Source organism: Apostichopus japonicus, chromosome 10 (assembly GCF_037975245.1).
Source record: "Apostichopus japonicus isolate 1M-3 chromosome 10, ASM3797524v1, whole genome shotgun sequence".
Lineage (NCBI taxonomy): Eukaryota > Metazoa > Echinodermata > Holothuroidea > Aspidochirotida > Stichopodidae > Apostichopus > Apostichopus japonicus.
This window is the reverse complement of record NC_092570.1, coordinates 6,888,559-6,913,899: the sequence shown is the minus strand read 5'-3', so window position 1 is coordinate 6,913,899 and position 25,341 is coordinate 6,888,559. Positions and strand designations below refer to the sequence as shown.

Genomic DNA, 25,341 nt, shown 5'->3' with positions numbered 1-25,341 from the left:
TGGAATGTACCGTTCGATTAATTTATTAATTAATCAATCAATTCCTAGTCATGGTTTCTATAATCTTGAAAACTGACTTGAGCACAAAATATTTCATCAAATCATTATATTGTACTCTCCCATTTATTCTTGGTTAAATTTGTACACAAAATATTTCATCAAATTCTTATAACTATGACCAAAAGTAGGATCCTACCTTTGACCTCTATTTACATAATGTTCATGAACCTTACAAGCAGTCCATCTACATATCAGCTTTGAAGTTCAACCAAGCTGTACTTTCCCAGTTACTTTATTTACAAGGATTTAAAATTGTTACCCTCAAGTGAACTTTAACCGCTGCCAAGAAAAAAAACCCCATGAAACAGAATGGATCCTTGACCTTACCGAGAATAACCTACTCTTTATATTGATAAAATCTGGTACAGATACTTACCAGCAGGACATGCACCAGGTGTAGATGTTAAAGTTTCATCTTTGCAAGACGCTATCTCGAAGAGACATTCATTTGCATAAGTCACTCCATCAGAGCCGCAGATGGGATCAAAAATCTTTGGACATGGCTTATCACATGATACTTCTTCTATAAACAAATGGAAACAACATATACAGATTTTTACGGGATTAAATAATTATTTTAAGAACAAAACGAGCTCGGATATTAAGCTCATTCAAACATATCTTTGACTTTATGTTGTGTATTAACAACTATCAGGGAAAAACTTCAAAACCATCTTAAAGTGGTCATCTCTTCCTAGTCACACTCAGAGCTGTAATTCTTAATCTTCCTTCAAGAAAAACTTAAAAACAAACTACTTAACTAATAAATTTGTATAGTTTGTAGGCTGCTTTCTTTTGTCTTTTCTCTCTCTGTCTTTTGTTTTGTCTCTTCTTATTGTCTTATCTGTTCGTTTCTTCTAAATATGTTAATGATGGACTGGAATGTAAATGGCAGAATTGACTGGAATGTACCGTTCGATTAATTTATTAATTAATCAATCAATTCCTAGTCATGGTTTCTATAATCTTGAAAACTGACTTGAGCACAAAATATTTCATCAAATCATTATATTGTACTCTCCCATTTATTCTTGGTTAAATTTGTACACAAAATATTTCATCAAATTCTTATAACTATGACCAAAAGTAGGATCCTACCTTTGACCTCTATTTACATAATGTTCATGAACCTTACAAGCAGTCCATCTACATATCAGCTTTGAAGTTCACCCAAGCTGTACTTTCCCAGTTACTTTATTTACAAGGATTTAAAATTGTTACCCTCAAGTGAATTTAAACCACTGCCAGGAAAAAACCCCCATGAATCAGAATGGATCCTTGAACTATCGAGAATAACCTACTCTTTATATTGATAAAATCCGGTACAGATACTTACCAGCAGGACATTCACCAGGTGTAGATGTTAAAGTTTCATCTTTGCAAGACGCTACCTCGAAGAGACATTCATTTGCATAAGTCACTCCATCAGAGCCGCAGATGGGATCAAAAATCTTTGGACATGGCTTATCACATGATACTTCTTCTATAAACAAATGGAAACAACATATACAGATTTTTACGGGATTAAATAATTATTTTAAGAACAAAACGAGCTCGGATATTAAGCTCATTTAAACATATCTTTGACTTTATGTTGTGTATTAACAACTATCAGGGAAAAACTTCAAAACCATCTTAAAGTGGTCATCTCTTCCTAGTCACACTCAGAGCTGTAATTCTTAATCTTCCTTCAAGAAAAACTTAAAAACAAACTACTTAACTAATAAATTTGTATAGTTTGTAGGCTGCTTTCTTTTGTCTTTTCTCTCTCTGTCTTTTGTTTTGTCTCTTCTTATTGTCTTATCTCTTCGTTTCTTCTAAATATGTTAATGACGGACTGGAATGTAAATGGCAGAATTGACTGGAATGTACCGTTCGATTAATTTATTAATTAATCAATCAATTCCTAGTCATGGTTTCTATAATCTTGAAAACTGACTTGAGCACAAAATATTTCATCAAATCATTATATTGTACTCTCCCATTTATTCTTGGTTAAATTTGTACACAAAATATTTCATCAAATTCTTATAACTATGACCAAAAGTAGGATCCTACCTTTGACCTCTATTTACATAATGTTCATGAACCTTACAAGCAGTCCATCTACATATCAGCTTTGAAGTTCAACCAAGCTGTACTTTCCCAGTTACTTTATTTACAAGGATTTAAAATTGTTACCCTCAAGTGAATTTAAACCACTGCCAGGAAAAAACCCCCATGAATCAGAATGGATCCTTGAACTATCGAGAATAACCTACTCTTTATATTGATAAAATCCGGTACAGATACTTACCAGCAGGACATTCACCAGGTGTAGATGTTAAAGTTTCATCTTTGCAAGACGCTACCTCGAAGAGACATTCATTTGCATAAGTGACTCCATCAGAGCCGCAGATGGGATCAAAAATCTTTGGACATGGCTTATCACATGATACTTCTTCTATAAACAAATGGAAACAACATATACAGATTTTTACGGGATTAATAATTATTTTAAGAACAAAACGCACTCGGATATTAAGCTCATTTAAACATATCTTTGACTTTATGTTGTGTAATACTGCAATTTGTGTTTTATTCTTTGTGACATCTGGGCCCTATTTCATGAAGATTACTTACGAATCTTCTTAAGTAATTCTTCGTAAGTCACTTAAGAAGTTTTAACAAGAAATAGTTCTTATCTTACGAACGATTAATCTTCTTAAGTTACGAACGATTATTTAAGAATTTATTAAAAGTTTGTATCTTTTATAACTTTGAAAGAGGCTGAATGTGACCTTTGACCTGCAGCTCCAACTTTTTCTGAAACTTTTTCTCTTCGAACCGTCTTGCTCACAAAAGGAAAAAAGAGAATGGTAAGTAAATGACTAAAGCCTTCCTTCTCTGCAGTTTTTTATCCAAAATAATGAAATACTCAATAAAACTGTTCCCGGGTAGTTTTTTTCTTATTAAATACCATCAAGAAAGTGTTTTTCTAGAGCAGAAAGTTGTATAAAAACTGCTCGAGTGAAGCATCAATACGGTATCTGTGTGTAGACTCTGCCTACTGTAGTGTTACTGTTACTGTTAGACTATGTCTACTGTAGTGTTAGGGCTACATATTAATTATAATAGAGGCTATACGCATAGGGTCGTTGTACTTACGGTAACAAATATAGGCTAGGCTTAATGTTAGTTAGGAATGGGCCTAAGTAATGCTGCGCACCACTGACGAAATGAATACCGTAATCACGACTTGACAGTTGACACTCGTGATCTCTAAATTAGTCTTGAAGTGGAAATGTTCAAACCACCTCGACTTCACGAGAACAAAATATAGGATGTGTGAATCGTAATTACATACAGGCCCTAGGCTAACTCAGTAACTGTTGTTAGAGTTGACTAGACTAGGCCTAATGAGGTAACCAATGTTGGACGATCAGTTTAGTAGAAAAAATGAACAGGAGGGACACTCAAGTCCCTATCAAGGACCCTATAGGAGAGGGGAAAAAAACTGAAGACACAAACACTCAGACCCGATTACAATGCTTGAAGTGCTTGTCCCAAGCATTCTGAAACCCATTCACACTACTTGCAAGTACAACTTTCTGAGGCAAACTGTTTGAACAAAAAGTTTGAACAATTTGGCTAGACAGGCCTATTAGTTAGCATCCGTAAGTTAGGCTAGGCTAATTCTTTTACTGTTTATATATATATGATATTTTGTGCACCCAGATTTATTTGTTGGAGATCTTACCCCCCCCCTTGTGTCGGAGACCTTAGCCCCTGTGTTGGGGAAATCATGGCGCCACCCCAGTTTTAACAATTACATAGATAAATGAGGAACACAATGTATGGAACTTAGAATGTTGTTATCTTTTTTTCAGGAGCACAATGGTTTAGGGACTTTCTGAAGAGAAACCCGATTGTAGTGGAGAGAGTTGGGGACAATCTGGGAAAAGAAAAAGCTATGTTTACAGTCGAGCGACTAGAAAAAATGGTTCAGAGACTATAAGGTGTTTATCAGTTCCGAGGCGGTGGAAAACTTGGAGGACATTCTTAATGATGGTAGTCGCATTTTCAACTGTGACAAAAGTGGGTTTCCACTGGCAGGAAGCAAGGAGAAAGTGTTGGCCCCAGGAGAGACAAAGAACATCTACCAGTTGAGCAACATGGACAAAAGGCAAATCACCGTCCTGGCCTGTATGAACGCTACAGGGTTTTTCTTGGAGCCTATGTTAATCTTCCTGAACAGCCGCTTCTGTTACGACCCCCTGTAGGGTGCTCCAGAGGAATGGTGTGTAGGACAATCCTCGAACGGCTGGATTAACACAGAAGTTTTTTATGAATGGATCGCCAATTTGTTTTGACTGAGCGTTAGGAGAGAGGACATCACCTTGCCTATCATCCTTCTAGTTGAAGGGCATAGCTCTCACATCACCCTCGAGACTGTAAACTTCTATGCTGAAAACAAATCATCCTATATTGCCTGCCTGCCTGCCTGCCCATTCATCGCATGGACTTCAGTCGTGCAATCTGAGTCTCTTCAGAAGTATAATAACTGTAATAACTCAAGCATTCCACATTGCCACATTCTACGTTTATTTGAGTCTTATATGGGAAGAGAGGAATTGTCCTTTAATATCTTTTGCCGTGAATGCTATTGTAAAAGTCAGTTCATATTCATTATAATTTAACAATTTACAAATTCACTTTAAAATTTCTATTCCAGTATCCTATATAAATTTGTAATGTTCTTGCCAAATAAAAAATGTAGAAAATAATAGATTTCCTTTAAAAAAAATCTGACAGAGGCGGTGGGGAGGGGGAAGAAATTTATAGAAAGGGAAAAAAATGTTTAGATATCTTTATATAGGGAAATATATCTATATAGAGGGTGAAGCACACAAACACATTTTTGTATATTTTTTAGAGGGGTCCCCAATGTTTTTTTTTAATTGAAAAATCGTTGTGCGGAATTTCTTAATTTTCCAACTAGGACTATTCGTATATTCCTGTGAAAAACCTAAGTATTTGCAAGTTTCAGTTAATTGATCGAAAATCATGCAGTTTTACACGTTTCACTTGTCAACTTTAACAAATTGTATCTTGCGATTCTTATACTCCACCGTACAAAACTTGGTATGATTTTCAAGATAGAATTACACTGTTTGCCAGCTTCAATTCTGCGTTTTGTGTACAATTTTTGTTATTGGGTGGGTTGACCATGTTCGCTAGCTTCAAATGAGTTCTATATATTCAAAGTCAATGCAAAACGTTGCAGGAACACCCCTACTCTTAGATCCCTCCCCCAGGACAGCATCACATATAACCCTAAACCTCCTGCTGCCAAAAAATCTGGATCAGCCCCTGTATTTTGTTGGTAGTTCAAGTTATAATTAGTTGCCTAAACAGCTACGAGTTAGTTTGTGAAGAGAGGGTAATGGGCACAAATTTATCAACAAAACCACAAACGTACCGATCATAGGCGTACGAGAGGGGGGTGTCTCCCCCCCCCCAAAAAAAACAAATTTCTGAAGACCTAAGATACTGGCAAAAAATCTGTGCAAATTAGGGCAAATGATAGCACCATTTTGCATATAATTCCCCATATATAAACCAAAATTTTCAAAGGGGAGGGGATACCCCATTAGACCCCTCCCCCAGGAAGACGGTCTGAAGTCGGGCAACAGTTGACTTTCCGTCAAGAACGGTTCTGTCCCCTCCCCAACCTTGCGGCAAGTAGTTCTACCCTTCCCCCATCCCTCCCACCCCAGTCAGAAATGAACATTTCTATAGTTACCTCATTATAGTAGCTGTGATTGCCATCCCATCACCACCCCACCACTATTATAGCCTATTCTATATTAAGTAGGGCATATGCTTAAAGAAATATCAGCTTGAAGCATAACAATGATGTTGATGCACGCAAGTCTACTGAACCGGTAGTTCGAATGCATCTGTCGGTCTGTCCATTGATCTAGTGGGTTGGTTCTGTCCCTAAATACCCTTTCCCTTCGTAGAGCTCGTTGGTTTTCTCTTTCAAGCAGCCCAAAGGCCATATACATAGCCATCATTGGCATCCACTTTAAACACCTAAATAAGCAATGATGTGTTTTGATTGAAATTTCCCGCCTAATTGACATGTGACACTTAAGAACATACTTAAGAGTGATGCTGATCATTCTTAAAGTTAAGAACGATTTCAGGACAAAGATAAGAATGAATTCTTCTTAAGTTGCTTTATGAAATAGAAGATAAGAATGTTCTTAAAGTTAAGAACAATTACAGACTTAAGAATGATTATTCTTCTTAAGTCCAAGATAAGAATGTTCTTAACTTTTATGAAATAGGGCCCTGTTCTGCTTTTGTTTATTTTTAATAATTTTTCAAACCACTTTCTCTGTTCATAAATTTATTAAGCTATTTGGTTTCTCAAGTTCTTTCAGTTCTTTACTTGTAGCATCTAACATTTGAGTATAAAAAGAGAGAGAAAAAAATTATTATGATTCTGTTTTCTGATCATAAAGCAATGGAAATCAATATCTTATATAAATAATATTTTAAGAACAAAACACAATCGGATTTGAAGCTCATTTTAAACATCTCTTCGACCATGATCATGATTATGATCATGAAACAATGGAAATAAATTTTTTGATCTTTAACTTAGTGTAAACTTTGCAGAGAGTTAATCAAATTTGCTATATTAAAACCTTGCACCAGGCAAATTGAAGAAAAATATTCAAAATCTGATGAATTTGTAAAAACGTTAAACTGTGAGCAAACAGTATTCAGGTATAACAACTGTATGTATTATGGATGTTATATCAGAGCTGACAACATGAAAACAGTGAAATTTGATTTTATGCCCATGAATTGCTCAATGAGAAAACCATAATTTGACAATATGGCTTTTGGCTTATAACTAAACTTGAGCAGATCTGGCTTACAACACCCTTATCAACATGATTAGTTAATCGTATGTTTCTCGTATAAACCATCCAACCGTAGAGTTTCTCTAGTGATTTTACCAGGCTTCTACACAGGGTGTGGTTATGAAAGGTCACAACCAGGTTTAGTGTGCACCCCATATCCGCAGTTTAACAACTAACGGGGAAAACCATCTTAAAATGGTCACCTCTTCCTAGTCACATTCAGTGCTGTAATTCTTAATCTTCCTTCAAGAGAACCTTAGAAAACTACTTAATTAATAACTTTGTATAATTTGTAGACTGCTTTCTTTTGTCTTTTCTCTCTCTCTCTCTGCCTTTCGTTTTGTTTTTTCTTAGTGTTTCTTTCTTTGATATTGTCTTCTCTGTTTGTTTCTTCTAATTATGTAAATGACGGACTAGATTGTATATGGCAGAATGGACTGGAATGTACCATTCATTAATTAATCAATCAATCAATTCCTTTTCATAGTTTCTATAATATTGGAAACAGACTTGAGCACAAAATATTTCATCAAATCGTATATTGTACTCTCCCATTTATTTTTGGTTCAATTTGTACACCAACACAAAAATTTATCTTTGATCATTCACAAATGTATTCTCCTAGTTTTCCATCGGTACAAGTAGAGCCATTTTCACAAGGGCACAGAGGAGCAAGGAGTAGTTGCTATCATGAATCAAATCTACAGTATTGATGAAGGGTTTTCCCAGTAGTCACATACTTCTAACATTTTATAACAGTTTTACAATCAACTTTCATCTTCAGGTCGAAACTTTCAAGATGAAAGGTCAAATAAATTCTACATTACAAGTCAAATTTCAACTTAGAGAAATCTATATCAGACCATTGTATTCACTTCATCAAAAATGTACTTACCAGTACATTCACCCTCTGTAAAGGTTAAAGTTTCATCTCTGCATTTGGCTCCAGAAGTAAAGACACATTCATTGTCATAAGTTACTCCATCAGAACCACAGACTGGTGCATATATAAGAGGGCAAGCAGCATTACAGGACTCTTGAGAGGGGGAGGGAAAAAATCTGTTCAATAATTTTGAATTTAAAAAGTATACAATTTGAAAACAAAAAAAATTCCAAAACAACAACAGCTGACAAAATCCCTAATTCCACATAAAAAAAAAAGCAAAAAAGTGCCTTTCACAAAAAAAAACAAAGACACTACTACTACCATCCTAAGTAGTTAAGTAGAAGCCAGAGCTTCATTCAAAGTTTTTTATGAATGGATCGCCAATTTGTTTTGACTGAGCGTTAGGAGAGAGGACATCACCTTGCCTATCATCCTTCTAGTTGAAGGGCATAGCTCTCACATCACCCTCGAGACTGTAAACTTCTATGCTGAAAACAAATCATCCTATATTGCCTGCCTGCCTGCCTGCCCATTCATCGCATGGACTTCAGTCGTGCAATCTGAGTCTCTTCAGAAGTATAATAACTGTAATAACTCAAGCATTCCACATTGCCACATTCTACGTTTATTTGAGTCTTATATGGGAAGAGAGGAATTGTCCTTTAATATCTTTTGCCGTGAATGCTATTGTAAAAGTCAGTTCATATTCATTATAATTTAACAATTTACAAATTCACTTTAAAATTTCTATTCCAGTATCCTATATAAATTTGTAATGTTCTTGCCAAATAAAAAATGTAGAAAATAATAGATTTCCTTTAAAAAAAATCTGACAGAGGCGGTGGGGAGGGGGAAGAAATTTATAGAAAGGGAAAAAAATGTTTAGATATCTTTATATAGGGAAATATATCTATATAGAGGGTGAAGCACACAAACACATTTTTGTATATTTTTTAGAGGGGTCCCCAATGTTTTTTTTTAATTGAAAAATCGTTGTGCGGAATTTCTTAAGTTTCCAACTAGGACTATTCGTATATTCCTGTGAAAAACCTAAGTATTTGCAAGTTTCAGTTAATTGATCGAAAATCATGCAGTTTTACACGTTTCACTTGTCAACTTTAACAAATTGTATCTTGCGATTCTTATACTCCACCGTACAAAACTTGGTATGATTTTCAAGATAGAATTACACTGTTTGCCAGCTTCAATTCTGCGTTTTGTGTACAATTTTTGTTATTGGGTGGGTTGACCATGTTCGCTAGCTTCAAATGAGTTCTATATATTCAAAGTCAATGCAAAACGTTGCAGGAACACCCCTACTCTTAGATCCCTCCCCCAGGACAGCATCACATATAACCCTAAACCTCCTGCTGCCAAAAAATCTGGATCAGCCCCTGTATTTTGTTGGTAGTTCAAGTTATAATTAGTTGCCTAAACAGCTACGAGTTAGTTTGTGAAGAGAGGGTAATGGGCACAAATTTATCAACAAAACCACAAACGTACCGATCATAGGCGTACGAGAGGGGGGTGTCTCCCCCCCCCCCCCAAAAAAAACAAATTTCTGAAGACCTAAGATACTGGCAAAAAATCTGTGCAAATTAGGGCAAATGATAGCACCATTTTGCATATAATTCCCCATATATAAACCAAAATTTTCAAAGGGGAGGGGATACCCCATTAGACCCCTCCCCCAGGAAGACGGTCTGAAGTCGGGCAACAGTTGACTTTCCGTCAAGAACGGTTCTGTCCCCTCCCCAACCTTGCGGCAAGTAGTTCTACCCTTCCCCCATCCCTCCCACCCCAGTCAGAAATGAACATTTCTATAGTTACCTCATTATAGTAGCTGTGATTGCCATCCCATCACCACCCCACCACTATTATAGCCTATTCTATATTAAGTAGGGCATATGCTTAAAGAAATATCAGCTTGAAGCATAACAATGATGTTGATGCACGCAAGTCTACTGAACCGGTAGTTCGAATGCATCTGTCGGTCTGTCCATTGATCTAGTGGGTTGGTTCTGTCCCTAAATACCCTTTCCCTTCGTAGAGCTCGTTGGTTTTCTCTTTCAAGCAGCCCAAAGGCCATATACATAGCCATCATTGGCATCCACTTTAAACACCTAAATAAGCAATGATGTGTTTTGATTGAAATTTCCCGCCTAATTGACATGTGACACTTAAGAACATACTTAAGAGTGATGCTGATCATTCTTAAAGTTAAGAACGATTTCAGGACAAAGATAAGAATGAATTCTTCTTAAGTTGCTTTATGAAATAGAAGATAAGAATGTTCTTAAAGTTAAGAACAATTACAGACTTAAGAATGATTATTCTTCTTAAGTCCAAGATAAGAATGTTCTTAACTTTTATGAAATAGGGCCCTGTTCTGCTTTTGTTTATTTTTAATAATTTTTCAAACCACTTTCTCTGTTCATAAATTTATTAAGCTATTTGGTTTCTCAAGTTCTTTCAGTTCTTTACTTGTAGCATCTAACATTTGAGTATAAAAAGAGAGAGAAAAAAATTATTATGATTCTGTTTTCTGATCATAAAGCAATGGAAATCAATATCTCATATAAATAATATTTTAAGAACAAAACACAATCGGATTTGAAGCTCATTTTAAACATCTCTTCGACCATGATCATGATTATGATCATGAAACAATGGAAATAAATTTTTTGATCTTTAACTTAGTGTAAACTTTGCAGAGAGTTAATCAAATTTGCTATATTTATAACCTTGCACCAGGCAAATTGAAGAAAAATATTCAAAATCTGATGAATTTGTAAAAACGTTAAACTGTGAGCAAACAGTATTCAGGTATAACAACTGTATGTATTATGGATGTTATATCAGAGCTGACAACATGAAAACAGTGAAATTTGATTTTATGCCCATGAATTGCTCAATGAGAAAACCATAATTTGACAATATGGCTTTTGGCTTATAACTAAACTTGAGCAGATCTGGCTTACAACACCCTTATCAACATGATTAGTTAATCGTATGTTTCTCGTATAAACCATCCAACCGTAGAGTTTCTCTAGTGATTTTACCAGGCTTCTACACAGGGTGTGGTTATGAAAGGTCACAACCAGGTTTAGTGTGCACCCCATATCCGCAGTTTAACAACTAACGGGGAAAACCATCTTAAAATGGTCACCTCTTCCTAGTCACATTCAGTGCTGTAATTCTTAATCTTCCTTCAAGAGATCCTTAGAAAACTACTTAATTAATAACTTTGTATAATTTGTAGACTGCTTTCTTTTGTCTTTTCTCTCTCTCTCTGCCTTTCGTTTTGTTTTTTCTTAGTGTTTCTTTCTTTGATATTGTCTTCTCTGTTTGTTTCTTCTAATTATGTAAATGACGGACTAGATTGTATATGGCAGAATGGACTGGAATGTACCATTCATTAATTAATCAATCAATCAATTCCTTTTCATAGTTTCTATAATATTGGAAACAGACTTGAGCACAAAATATTTCATCAAATCGTATATTGTACTCTCCCATTTATGTTTGGTTCAATTTGTACACCAACACAAAAATTTATCTTTGATCATTCACAAGTGTATTCTCCTAGTTTTCCATCGGTACAAGTAGAGCCATTTTCACAAGGGCACAGAGGAGCAAGGAGTAGTTGCTATCATGAATCAAATCTACAGTATTGATGAAGGGTTTTCCCAGTAGTCACATACTTCTAACATTTTATAACAGTTTTACAATCAACTTTCATCTTCAGGTCGAAACTTTCAAGATGAAAGGTCAAATAAATTCTACATTACAAGTCAAATTTCAACTTAGAGAAATCTATATCAGACCATTGTATTCACTTCATCAAAAATTTACTTACCAGTACATTCACCCTCTGTAAAGGTTAAAGTTTCATCTCTGCATTTGGCTCCAGAAGTAAAGACACATTCATTGTCATAAGTTACTCCATCAGAACCACAGACTGGTGCATATATAAGAGGGCAAGCAGCATTACAGGACTCTTGAGAGGGGGAGGGAAAAAATCTGTTCAATAATTTTGAATTTAAAAAGTATACAATTTGAAAACAAAAAAAATTCCATCACAACAACAGCTGACAAAATCCCTAATTCCACATAAAAAAAAAGCAAAAAAGTGCCTTTCACAAAAAAAACAAAGACACTACTACTACCATCCTAAGTAGTTAAGTAGAAGCCAGAGCTCAAACTGACAATGGGTGGATATTTGCCATAATTCATTTACCCGCACATACAACTGTCATTATAATAACGGGCCGCATCGCATCGGAAACACTTTAGAAAGACAAATGAAACTTATCGTGTGTAGTACATGATCAACCCAGGACAGACAAACAGGGTAACCGTCTAGAAGAAACAGACCAATGCCTAATTTACTGTCTTGAATAATACTTTCATCTCGCTTACCAGTTTCACAGTTTTGACCTTCGAAGCCAGAAAAAGACAATCTACCATCAACTGTTTTAGACATTGCTCCTAACATTTCATAACCATTTTACAGTTTATTTAAAAGAATAGATCAAAGATTTCCTATATTTACCACAAATTTCCAGAAAGATATATGCAAAATTTCATCAAGCATAACTCATAGGAGTTACAATTCTTAGAACATAATGGCGTTTGAAAATACAGACACTAAAGTTGATTTTAGAGTTACCCACTACCCGAAACAAAGTCCACATCCTTCATTTGCTGTTTTCAAATATATTCATATTGCTTACCAGTTTCACAGTTTTTGCCTTCAAAGCCAGGAGGGCATTCACAGGTGTAGTCACCTTCTCCATCTGTACACATAGCACCATTTTCACAAGGCTCAGAGGAGCAAGGAGCAGGTGCTGGAATAATAAAGACACATTCAGTTTTTCTTGTGCAAAACACACTCTATAAAGAACAACTGCCATAACTGATTGATAACACCGCTTTCCATAACTTTTGACACTTCTTTAAGTTGCCACACTAAATAGTTCACTTTTTTAGTAACAACACTGGTATTGTTAAACTCCTCTCCTCTCCCTCCCCCCACTCACCACTGCTTCTTGATTGGCCCAGAATAGTGCCATCTTGCCATACTTGTATGTTTATCGTGGTTGTATATATATGGAACATGAAACCATTATACTGTAGTTGATACAATGAAAAATGTGTTTAATACTTAGAATGCTCTCTAAAGGTGAAAATAATGTCTTTCAAAGGGTATTTATAATCAGTTTGTCTTTTCTATTTTTCTACATAACATCCCAGCTTTTTCTTCCAATTTTCAATTAGATTTTTCATTCCATGATACTTACCAATGTCACAGTTTGTGCCTTCAAAGCCAGGAGCACACTCACAAGTGTAGTCTCCAAATTCTCCATCGGTGCAAGTGGCTCCATTTTGGCAAGGATCAGAAGAGCAAGGCGAAAGAACTGAAACAAATTCATGTAAAAGCTCAGAAAATGATTATAATGGAACTGGACAGTAGAGACCAACCATGACGCTGTGATACACATACTTTCCAAATTGCATTACATGTATAGTCTAATATATTGATCTGTACAGATAGCACATGAATGGATGATCTGCCTTACACACATTTTAGACCCCTAGCTAGTAAACGGTTACCAAATTCTACTGCTAAAATCTTCAGAAGTACAAAATAATATCAAGCCAAAGTAAAATCCAATGTTTTGTTTCTGTGAGTGTGTGTAAAAAAAAAATACCAAGTGCTACAAAAATGATAATTGACCACTTTGTGGTAGTTAGCGAAGTTGTTCTTGGAACACTGCTTGGAACGAGATGAGCCAAATCACATCCTTTTCCCATGGCATGTAACTAAGCATAGTGACTAAATAAATTAAATTAGTCGATTTTACCAACAGTTCAGCAATTGATTTGCATGTTAAGACTGACTACAAGCTATATAAGGGTCGTAACAGACAATTTCCCTTAAAGACCTTGCTGCTGGTAACAGATGAAGCATCTTAATGAATTTTCATGGTTATACTCTAGCAAAAATATTGCTATGATTTTTAATGATCATGAAAAGGAAAAAAGAAAAGAAAAAAGCCAAACATTTTGATTAAGAAAGTAAAGTGTTCTTTGCTACTGACCTTCACAAGTATCTCCAATGAATCCTTCAGGACAATTACACTGGAAACTGTCATTGATGCCGACATCTTCGCATTCTCCACCATTCTCACACGGTTCATGTCTGCATGTTATTCTCTCTAGAAACCAAACAGAAAGTCACTCACAAGGATAAGACAAAGAAAAAAAAAACAACAACAAGTAGAGAAGGAGGGAGAGGGAGGGAGGGAGGGAGAGAGGTGGTGGGAGGAAAAGGGATGGGGAGGGAGGGAGGGAGAGGGAAGGAGAGACGCAAAGTCAACCTGCAGCCTGCATAAAGGGTCAAGCCTACCAAACCTCTATTTCCAGAAAGAATTGTGATGAAACCTGTTTTTATTTGGAAACTATAACACTATATAACTTATTGTAAATGAAATCCATTAGATTTCAGTCATGTGTGCTTAATCTCTTTAATCTGTGAAACTGCAGGGCTTATTGTGTACGGTAGTATGTACAAATTCTATTCAGATGAAAAACCTTGTCTACGAAAAGTTCATCTATCATCTGGGCTACAGATAGCGAGTAGAACATGAAACTTATATGAGTTTCGACTTACAGTATAGCACATATTAAACTAGTGCATCGTACAGTCAGGGCTCTTATTATTGCAAGTATTAATTATCACAGTTTTAAATTGAGAGCCAATTAATACAGATGACCGCGGAACATTTAAACATCTCTCCACTATTACACTATGACAAATCAACACTGAAACTACCTTAAGAATCAACCATGCAAATATCAAGACAAGTGAAATATAATTGTAAAGTATAATTCTAAGAAAGTTTTTTTTTACTTCAAACCAATAAGTGTGAAATGATATGAAACCAAAAAGTGAATGCATCTCTTAAGTCATGGGGTACTTTACAATATTTTCCATAGTTGAGTAGAAAATGCTAAGTTTGTTAAGATTTGTTGCTTTTGGTCAAGAAGTGGTGGGACGGTACATAATCAGTAGTTAACATCAGCAGTTAATGAAACTAATAGCGAATAAGGACAGCACAATTCTTCCATGCAATGAAGGTTATAGACTTGGGTACTGCTGCTACGAAAGGGTGCTAAGCCTGTGCAAAGTAAGGCTTGCTTGGAAAGCAAACAGCTAATCAATCTCCTGTGCATTGACTTTGTTCTAACAACGATAGTTTCAGTTCAAGTCAATCTTACCTATTGGCAATAGAAATTGTGTTGCCAAAGTATGAGGTTGTTATAAAGTTGGGATGTAGTAGGATTGAGGCTTAGTAGGTTAGTGGTAGGGTTAAAGGGTGTGAAGACTCGCACACAAAGAAACGTCTCATGCCGGTAATCTGACCTAGTTTCGAATGAGGTGTAACAGAAAATGTTAGACACCACCATCGATCTCAGAAAATACACACACAGCTTGCTACCGTCCGTAATTAGACACTAGTGTACAGTCAATACATACAGCTACAGTCAATACCCACAACACAGTGTACATAGCAGCAATGGACATCTCAGGTCTAGAATGATAACAAGGTAACAAGGTATCATGTTGCATTAGTGTCTGCATTTTGTAGCAACAAGAAGAAAACTTCACTTGCAAGCCACGGAAAGTTAACTTTTTCAGAGCACGGCACGCGGATTGGAGGCGAGTTTTCAATGCCTTTAAGGTGCTGTCAGAATCCTTTCTGTGGGGAAGGGGAGGGGGGCGGGTGACTCATCTGCTCCTGTCTTACCATTACAGTTTTCACCAGTCCAGCCATCTTCACAACCAGGAGGGGAACATATTCCCATTTTACGGTCACATGATGATCCTGCAGCACAGTGGCAGGTCTGCTTGCAGTCAGCTCCAAAAGTTCCTTTTTGACAAGCTGAGTGGAGAAGAAAAAAATGGTTTAAAAGGTGCAACTTTAAATAAATATTTTCATTATATGAATTGATGAATAATGGAATATCACAAATAATTTGAGACTGTTACATTTGTCAGTTCACTTGAGTTGTTCTGTGTGGTTGAAGGCTTGTGAGAACCAGGCTGCTTGGATGAAAAATAGTGTGCAGTGTTATATTACTGTACTAAACTGTGCTATCTAGTTCATATACTTACTTTGCCCTACAAAAAAAAGAAAAAAAAAGATTAAAATAACTGTTTTTTTTTATATAACTGCATATTCGTAATTGAAAGGAAACAATCTTACAGAGGTAGGTCACCTTCCAGTTGTGAAACCATTATTACATCATTAATGGAGGTCACTTTCCTTATGCATTGTTACATGGTACCATGTGTACAAAACATGAACACCATGTATGCACTGACCAGTTATACCCCAGTTTTTATGCCAGTTTTCCACCCAAACTTTTCATCCCTAACCAGTTCACCCTTGATGGTTATATGGGTTTTTTTAAAAGGTTAAAATATGAGTTGATGTCAATTATGCACTGTAGCAGTGTTACTGATTTGAAGAATTAGCAAAACTCCTCATCAAAAAATTTATCTGGAATTAAGGACCATAGTGTAAATTTATTTAATTTTAGGGTTTAATGTTTATTTGCAGTTGATGGTAATGGCAGATGGTTACACAGAATATGGGAATCTTGCCACAGTAGAAATGGTTACGTAGTATGCGCTACAAAACCTGAGCCATGAAAATTTGTTCAATAAAATGCGCAGGATTTTATTTATAAATTCAGTCTGTCTGGAGAAGTTGACCATTGGAGGTTGAATTTGAACTTTAATACATCAAGTTGATGACAAGATGGGATTAAGCAAGTTCCTTGTTTACATGTTTTAATCGTGAAGTGTTAGCTCAGTGGTTAACGCTGGTGCCATCCAACCATAAGGTCACCGGTTCAAGTCACTCCAAGATTAATGTATGTCGTCCAGTAACAGAGTTGTTGACAATTGATAATTCATAATCATGGACGTTAAATATGAATGTAAGAGACTGACTTCAGTCAGCTTGCGGCTTTGATAAGCCAATGAGACTTCTGCGCGAGTTCCTGCTTGCAAGAGGATCTAAAATACATACAAATACATACATACATGTGACACTGAATTTTTTTTTAACTGCTATACTCTGGTTAGTCTAGGCCTGCTATAAATGTTAGGGCTCATTACTAATAGTACTATCATCATTTAGAACCTTAACAGTTTGCATCCTCTTATTCTTAAAGGTAATTTTGAACTAACTAGTAACTGTAACTAAGGCCTGGGCTTGACCTACGTTTGCTATTTTATTTACAGGATTCTGTATCCTCACAGTACGCCTGCTGCATATAATCAGCAAATGAAAGTTAGTTTTCGACTGTTAGGGCATGGAAGTATAAACCTCGCAAGGTTATAGTATACGGACGGTCATGGTTAGGGCCTACTTTAATAGAATAACAATACATGTACGTTAGTCGTTAGTGTAGGCAAACGTTCGGCAGGCTACAATACTACTATTACTTAGTGTACTCAATTGGCTTAAAAGCTAGCCCAACCTCGGCTATGAAGTGTGAATTAGGCCCCCAGCGTACTCTTATTACAATTACACTTAAGTACCTCAGCAACACGCATAACTGTGTCGCAATGGACAAACTTGATGCTAAATGAAGAGCAGTTTCTTTATCGATATTATTTTATCGCTCAGTTATTTCCCACAAACGGTGAAGCATATCCATACTGACAAGATCTAAGAAAACACGGCAATCAACAGTTGAGGGGCTTGCACTAACGTCGGTGGCTTCGATCAAACGACTGGATGTTTAGGCTAACAGGTGTAACATTGCAGACACAAGTGCCTGGATAACTTTACTAATATTTAGGTGCTGTTACAATGACATTGATTGACCTCAGTCTAAAATTTAGAATTTGGACAGTTCCATGTTTTTGCACACAGCAAGGAGACTTGTTAGCACGAATATGGAACACTGAGCGAATTAATTCCATAAGTTCCCTAACCACACTAAATTTTAACTGAGGCAATGGGAGCCGGGGTGGAAGGGGTGGGCTTTGTTGCTAGGACTTTTTCAGAGCTGGAAAAGTAATTCATGGGCTTTTGGTACTGACCTCGTACTAATGACACTTAGTAAAGTAGGTACATAAAACTACATGACCTTATAAGGAATAATTAATGACATAACCACGGCGTTAACGGCATTTTCATCTCAATTTCCATGCCATACATGTAGTGTAACACCATTCATTGCTTTTCTTCAACCTTAAAAAACTATAAATTTTGCAATAAAGTTATAGTAATATACGGAAGCGAACTTTCACCTACAATAATGCAAATTAAACTTGACACTACAAAACACCGCCACCCAGTGAAAGTGCAAAGACTGATGCAACATTTTCGCAGCGCACAAGACGTTCTTACCTAAGTGACAAAATATCCCCCTAATACCAGGGGCGCATGAACAGCCATATGGATCCTGCAGGCAGAAAAGTTCACCCCTGCAGTCAGTCTCGAATCCAAGTGTGGTCATTTCGGGATCCGAACAGCTGTATTGGCCGTCTTTGCCAAAGTTGTCGGCCGTATGCACTACATGGATAGAGAAAATAACACTCATAGAATGATGTCGATAAAAAACAAATCTATTACGACTAACTGCATTATAACAGGGTCAATATTAATAAGATTTATTTACTGAGTAAGATGGTGTAAAGTCAACAACAGTCATGCGGTCGGTAATTGTACCGAGACATTCGGCGATACGGACACCGGGGCAGATAAGGGCCTGGCCCATGCGACCCGGTGATTCGGACACCGGGGCAGGTGAGGACCCCGGCCCATGCGGCCCGCTATTATAGCATTATATATCAGCTGCAAGAGCACTGGAAAAAAATACGGTGTCTCCCTCTGACATCACAACTTTCAGGTCCCATTCAGTTGATGTAGGCCAATTAATTGGCCTAGCTTTGAGGTGGGATGGAATGGGGTGAATGGATGCCTCCCCCGTCCTCCAGATTTCACGGATTGCGACTGAAAATTAAAACTGGGTATGTAAGTTTAACTCTTTTATATAGGGGAATCAACTTACAGACTTCACAGAGCTCTCCGGAAAATCCAGGCGGACATATGCAGCCGCCTTCATCCCGACACACGCCCCCATTATAGCAAAAGCAAGGAACGTCACAGGCTTCCCCGATGAGATTTTCTGGGCAACCTGAAATTGTAACAGAATGCATTTCAACTTATTTATAGCATTATAAAATAATACATAGTTCGTTTTTTACTATATACAGTACTATATACAGTCAGTGTGTGACTTCAATGACATGTATAGTGAACCGACGATAAGCCTTGTGTACTTTCCGACTTTGGCAAGTCCAATGGTTATAACCGAACGGTTCTTTTTGTTATTCGACATGTGGGGTTCTTGGGGGGGGGGGAGTGGGCGTGGGGGTCCAGATTGTGTATGTGAAGTCGTGATGAGAGAAACAGGAATACCCCTCAAATCTCGGGTAACCATATGGTAACCATATGGGTTAAAGGTCACACAGAGTCGTTCACAAATTGATACTTCTTTGGAAGATTGTGACAATTGTAGGTGTTTTTAAGGAGGTTAAAACTATACACTGACAGAAGTGCGGTTGTAATTCTACACTCCAGCAACAAAAACAACAACAACTGTAAAATAAAGCTTGAATAGCGACACAGAAGCAAACTATAACCAAGTAAGTAAATAGGTATTCAGTTTGATGACATGACCGTTGAAAACACTGCTAACAATACAAATTGTATTTCTATTTAATTTTCATGTTTTGAGATATCATCTGAGATTCGTTGATCTAAGTGAATTAACTATACGTCTGCAACACAATCTGAAACAGAATGGTTCGTCGGAAGTAATAAAAGAACAAAAATCATGGACATCATTTGGGACTTTTTGGCCTTAATAATTGATTGTTTTTTTTACAATCCTTACAAAATTGAGTCAATGACAAAATATTGATGAATGGAAGAGACCCAAGAGTGCACTGCTGTTTTTTTTACAAAGTAAAAAAAAAAAAAACATGTTTGCTTATGAAATTAATTTATTAAGTAATGGATTAATATTCAAAGTTCGGTGACTTATAAAATGAACATATACTTACTGCGTACGATTAACCTCATAACTGCATGTGGTTTATTTCGGTTGGTAAAGCATTCGTAGATACCAGAATCATCCGTAGTGGCTCCTTTAATATTGACAGCAAGTTTGCGCGCAAACTGCGGTAAATCTTCGTTATTTTTTGTCCATTCGACTTTTCTTGTTTTGGATTTCACAGACAATGTTACGTCGTCGCCACTATTAACGGTTTTCGTTAATTCCGCACGAGGTAATATTTCTGCAAAATACCCGAAAACAGGCAGAACATGTGTTTGAATTGTGCTGGATATAATAATATGTGAATAGTTAAAAGTTAGTACTCTATACAGTGATGTATAAATATTCACAGGATAATGTTAAAATTAATGTTTAAAGCATATAGTAGTTCCCAAAATTTATAGAATAAAACTATGTGAAAACTGACAAAGTCCCCCAAATATTTATACGCCTTCAGTTTGAAAGTCAGAGTATGGAGCGATTGGCGGTCAAAGATTGTAAGCTTGATCTATATTCAGGGACCACGCTAAAAAAAATAGACTTAGGCCTCTTTGTTCAGCCGATCGCACGTTGTCAGACACAGGATTGAACAACATGCAATCTTTGATAGCCGTGTAATCATATAGTCGTACTAACGCACGACTAACGCGAGCGCACGACTGTGTTCCGTTCACGACTGGGGCTCTGGTAGCCTTTGGCGTATCGGCCAATGTTTCTTTGCCTACTGCGCTGGGTCGATCCTTACTTTTATCACGCTATGGGCGATTCGTTCATGTGATTGCGCCGGCCTCTACTGTGAAGCGTAGCCTATATACAAAGGGAGGAAAGTCAGCCGTAGCATTTTCCTATTTTTATGAAGGGAGATTTATTCGCGTCGCTGAGCAGACCGGGTGGATCACACAAAAAACTTGTTTCCTCTCCATTGGAAACATTTGTTAGTGAAGCTGGACAGTTAAAACGTAGGCCCTAAACGCTCCAATTGAGTATCCCCGACTGAAAGCCAACGCGACTTGAGAATTATTATGTTACTTTTACCTATTGTCAGTCGTGTTGAACCGGCAAAATATGGAAAGATGAAATTATTTCATCATTTTCCTCCAAAAAAATAGATTAAGACCACAATGTATCAAAATATTCATGTAGGCACATTGAATTGTGCTTCCATGTCACAAAAGTTACAATGTCACTTAAATGCAGTGAACATTTCCTTCAGGCAAATAAAGTTCTCATATGGCTTTATATCGTTATCTATCGTATATATATATATATATATAGGAATAACGGAAAAACTGTTAAACAACTATGCTGCATTTAGAGAAAGGCTGGATCTCGAGTGAGATACAATAATTGAATTAGGTAAGTGATTGGAAGTAAAACAGCCAATGTTTGGTTTTTGCAGAGCTTTCGAGCAAAACTAGCTCTTCTTCAGTGCATGATCACCGAAAGTGACAAGGAGTAGCAGGAATTGAAACTCTTTTATAGAGGAGATGTCGGCATGGTTGTAAGGGCAAAGCGACTTACTGATTTCTGCTGAATTGAGCAGAAGTTTTAGAAATTCGGATTATTTTAATCCGCGTCGGATTATTTTAATCCGATTCCGTCGTAATTGTAAAGGAATTGTTTTGGTTTATCTGGAACGGCAAATCGTTTCTGATGTTTAAACCGAATGGTGCCGTGGTCTTTAGGTTTAGTTCCCAGAAATGTTCTTTCGCTTTCCTAGATTTATCTGTCCAAGAATCGTTCTGGTCAATGGCAATAACACGCAAATTCTCAATTGAATGATTTTGGAGATTGAAGTGATTTGCAACAGGTTGGTAGATCTTTTTTGTTTTGATCGCCGATCTTTGTTGTGTCATTCTCATTCTAAGAGTGTTTTTTGACTCTCCAATGTATTGTAAGTTACAAATATTGCAGTAGATGAGGTAAATGACATTTTTGGATAGGCAGTTAATTTTGTGCCGAATTTGGAACGTGCGTTTGGTTTGGTTGCTCTGAAAGGCCCCGGTCGAATCGACAAGTAAGCACGTTTTGTAATTTTGTGTACAGGGCGATGATCCTGTAGTTTCTGTTTTGCTTTCCCCTAATGGGGTGTCATCCCGAAAGGATGCCCGAACTAAGATATCCCGTAGGTTGCTGGGTCTTTTAAAAGCGATGACAGGTAATTCTGGGAATACTGATTTCAGGCGTTCGGTGCCTTGAAGTAGGTGAAAATTCTTCTGAATGATATTAGCCAGTGGTGGGAGACCAGGGTGGAATTCAGTAACCAATGGTACCCTTTTGGAACTGGTTTGACGAGTTTTGTACGTCAATGTTTCGGTACGGGGTTTGCTTTTAGCCTTTTTGATGGCATTTTCAATAGTACCCCGAAAATACTGTCTGTTTAGGAGGTGTTGTGACAGTTCTTTAGTGCGTGAATCAAAATCGACTTCAGAGGAGCAAATGCGTCGAATGCGCAACGCTTGACTGTACGGAATATTTCTGGTACAGTGACGTGGATGGCAACTGCTTGGTAAGAGGTAGTTGTGCTTGTTCGTGGGTTTATTGAACAAGTCTGTTTGAGTGAACCATTTTGTAGGGTCACGGTGGTGTCCAGAAAGTGAACGCCAAGTCCAGAAAAATCAGCAGTGAATTTGATAGTGTGATGAAACGAGTTTATGTCATCAATGAAGAGTTTTAGATTTGCCTCACCATGGGTCCATATCATAAAGATATCGTCAATGTAACGTAACCACGTGTGTGGTTTCAGGTTTTGTCGAGATAAAAATTCTTTCTCAAGGTTTCCCATAAAGATGTTGGCAAAAGACGGTGCCATTTTGGTACCCATTGCGGTGCCATGAATTTGGAGGTAGTGTTTGTTGCCAAATACCAGATTATTGTTGGTCAAGATGAGTTGCATTAATTCGGCCAATTCTTTCTTCGTGGGGGTTTTGCCACGTTTTGGTTTCGGAATGCTTTTGTGCAGGCCGAAATGCCCTCTTCGTTAGGGATATTTGTGTATAACGAAGACACATCCAAGGTAACTAACAGAGAAGATAAGGGAAGATTTTTTATTTCCCCAATTTTCCGGATGAAATCCGTAGTGTCCTGCACATAGGACGGTAGGGTCGAAACGAGAGGTTGGATGAGGAGATCCACGAATTTGGAAATTTTTTCAGTCGTTGTGCCATTACCCGATATTATGGGCCTCCCGGGATTGCCTTCTTTGTGAATTTTAGGCAGAAAATAAAAGCGACCAGGTTTTGGGTCGTTTTCCAGGAGGTTTTGGCCTAACTTGCGGTCAATGGAACCGTTAGAGACTATCTTTTGGATGACTCTTTTCACGTTTTGTGTGATTTCTTGAGTAGGATCAGAATCTAGGAGTTTGTAGTGTTGAGGGTTGCCGAGTAGTCTGTTGGCTTCCTCTCTGTAGAATTGTTTGCCCATAGCGACAATTGCAGAACCCTTGTCGGCTGGCTTGATGACAATGTCATCGCGCTTCCGGAGTTCATGAATGGCCTGTCTCTCAGTTTTGTTGAGATTGTCGCGGAAGTCTGGGGCGGAGGTGTGTGTTTTAACATCCTCTTCAATGGCCGAAATGATTCAAGAGGCGCACAATGGGCCTTGGGTGGATTCCACGAGCTTCTTGGCCTAAAATTGGAATCCAAGTCGTTGGTTTGTTGCGTGGTGTTATTGCCATTTTCGTCGGCAAAAAATTCACGGAGACGTAAGCGTCGATAGAACAGATTTAGGTCAAGAGAAAGTTTCTGAGCGTTTACTTGCCGTAGTTTAGGGCAAAAATTTAGACCTTTGGTGATCATGCACTGAAGAAGAGCTAGTTTTGCTCTGCAAAAACCAAACATTGGCTGTTTTACTTTCAATCACTTACCTAATTCAATTATTGTATCTCACTCGAGATCCAGCCTTTCTCTAAATGCAGCATAGTTGTTTAACAGTTCTTCCGTTATTCCTATATATATATATATATATATATATATATATATATATATATATATATATATATATATATATATATATATATATATATATATATATATATATATATATATATATATATATATATATATATATATATATATATATATATTGTTGTCGATGTTAACTGCCCATTGTGAGCACTACGCCCTAAGTAAAATAGATCATAATTGTTTATTAGGTTTGACACAAACTTACGAGTATTTCTGTTCAATATGGGAACAGCTATGGAGATGTCTTTGTTTCCATCTGTGGTTCGACATTCAAATATACCAGTACGGGTAGCCTCGGGAACATTTCTCTGTCTCTCGAAGGGGCGGACTGCTATATCCGTTGCTTCGGACCTCATACTTCCGGCTGGCATCTGTATTTGATTCCCACCAGTTGTCTGGAATCGGTCAAAGGTTATTGGCTGTATGTCAGCCCCAGCAGCTACTAGATTGGGCACAAAACGGGTAGTGTGACCTATCTGGTTGTTGATACATGTGAAGTCTTCAACACCTGCATCTTGACCTGTCACGTGAGTAAACAGTATACCAAGTAACGAGATTGAAAATAAAACAGCATAACAAAATTTGGCAAAATTTAGGCACCTCTATTTGGCAAAAGTACACTACATATATGTAGTCCTCAGTCTCCTCACATCAGTATTGATGACCAAAATTCACCGGTAGTGAAAGGGGAAAAGGGGTACGTGAAAGGGACAGTAGGATGTAGGAGGGGTGATAAATATCGGTAAGCCTGTGTCAGACTATCAATGTTGTTCTAAGAATATATACGGCGGCGAGAAATAGTGTATCTGAAATCCGTAAAATATTTCATCATCGAGTGGGAGAGAAAGTCGGCTTTACAATGTAGTGGTGGAAATCTGTCTATATATAAATGATATTCGTTCAACTCAGCAAAAATATCGCATTTTCAACATTGTAAATTATGATAACTCTATAGAATCCATGAGAAGAAATGCGAAGTTTATGAAGTTTTAAGGGTCATCATATAGTTTTATGAACTGAAAATAAAGGCTAAAAAGTCAGCTATGCTCAAACTTTCAACAAGTAGTTTTACTGCATATATGCGTGCAACCCGCAAAACATTTTCCTATTGAGACAGGTTATTTGTTTTACTATACACACAGTCAAATCTAAAGGGAAAATTCGAAGGGTCAAAGACTAAAACTAATTGCAAAAATGTACTTACCATTCGTTATATTGATTAATACCACCAGGAGAATGATGGCTGCCACTCCCTCCATGGTTGTTGGCAAAGCTGGTTTCCTGTTCAATCACGAATTGCTGTAAAATATACTGAAAACGCAAGTACAGCCTGCTCGAGGTATACCCGGGCAACTGAATC

The 25,341-nt window shown here is 37.1% G+C and overlaps 1 protein-coding gene and 1 long non-coding RNA gene across 2 annotated transcripts; one reads left to right on the top strand and one right to left on the bottom strand.

Moving 5' to 3' along the window:
- Positions 1-1,704: 1,704 nt before the first annotated feature.
- On the bottom strand, positions 1,705-25,341 carry LOC139975436 (uncharacterized). Its single transcript, XM_071983426.1, has 13 exons — positions 25,186-25,341; positions 24,187-24,501; positions 20,024-20,257; positions 18,967-19,092; positions 18,303-18,467; positions 15,681-15,815; positions 13,971-14,087; positions 13,170-13,286; positions 12,603-12,716; positions 11,726-11,866; positions 7,876-8,016; positions 2,357-2,503; positions 1,705-1,748 (listed from the first exon to the last, which is right to left on the bottom strand). Exons 1-13 carry the CDS (start codon positions 25,238-25,240, stop codon positions 1,705-1,707), a joined length of 1,851 nt encoding a protein of 616 aa, XP_071839527.1. The 5' UTR covers positions 25,241-25,341.
- Positions 2,656-5,817, top strand: LOC139975134 (uncharacterized). The gene is made up of 2 exons (XR_011795673.1): positions 2,656-2,918; positions 3,930-5,817. It is a non-coding gene; the product is annotated as an uncharacterized lncRNA (long non-coding RNA).

What these genes read in the sequence shown, in the direction of transcription:
- LOC139975436 (XM_071983426.1), bottom strand. Translation starts at nt 25,240, where the DNA reads ATGGAGGGAGTGGCAGCCATCATTCTCCTGGTGGTATTAATCAATATA. An exon ending in TATGAGGTTAATCGTACGCA is followed by an intron (nt 19,093 to 20,023) that starts GTAAGTATATGT and finishes TTACAATTTCAG; the next exon opens with GTTGCCCAGAAAATCTCATC. An exon ending in TACAGAGGGTGAATGTACTG is followed by an intron (nt 2,504 to 7,875) that starts GTAAGTACATTT and finishes ATTTGTTTATAG; the next exon opens with AAGAAGTATCATGTGATAAG.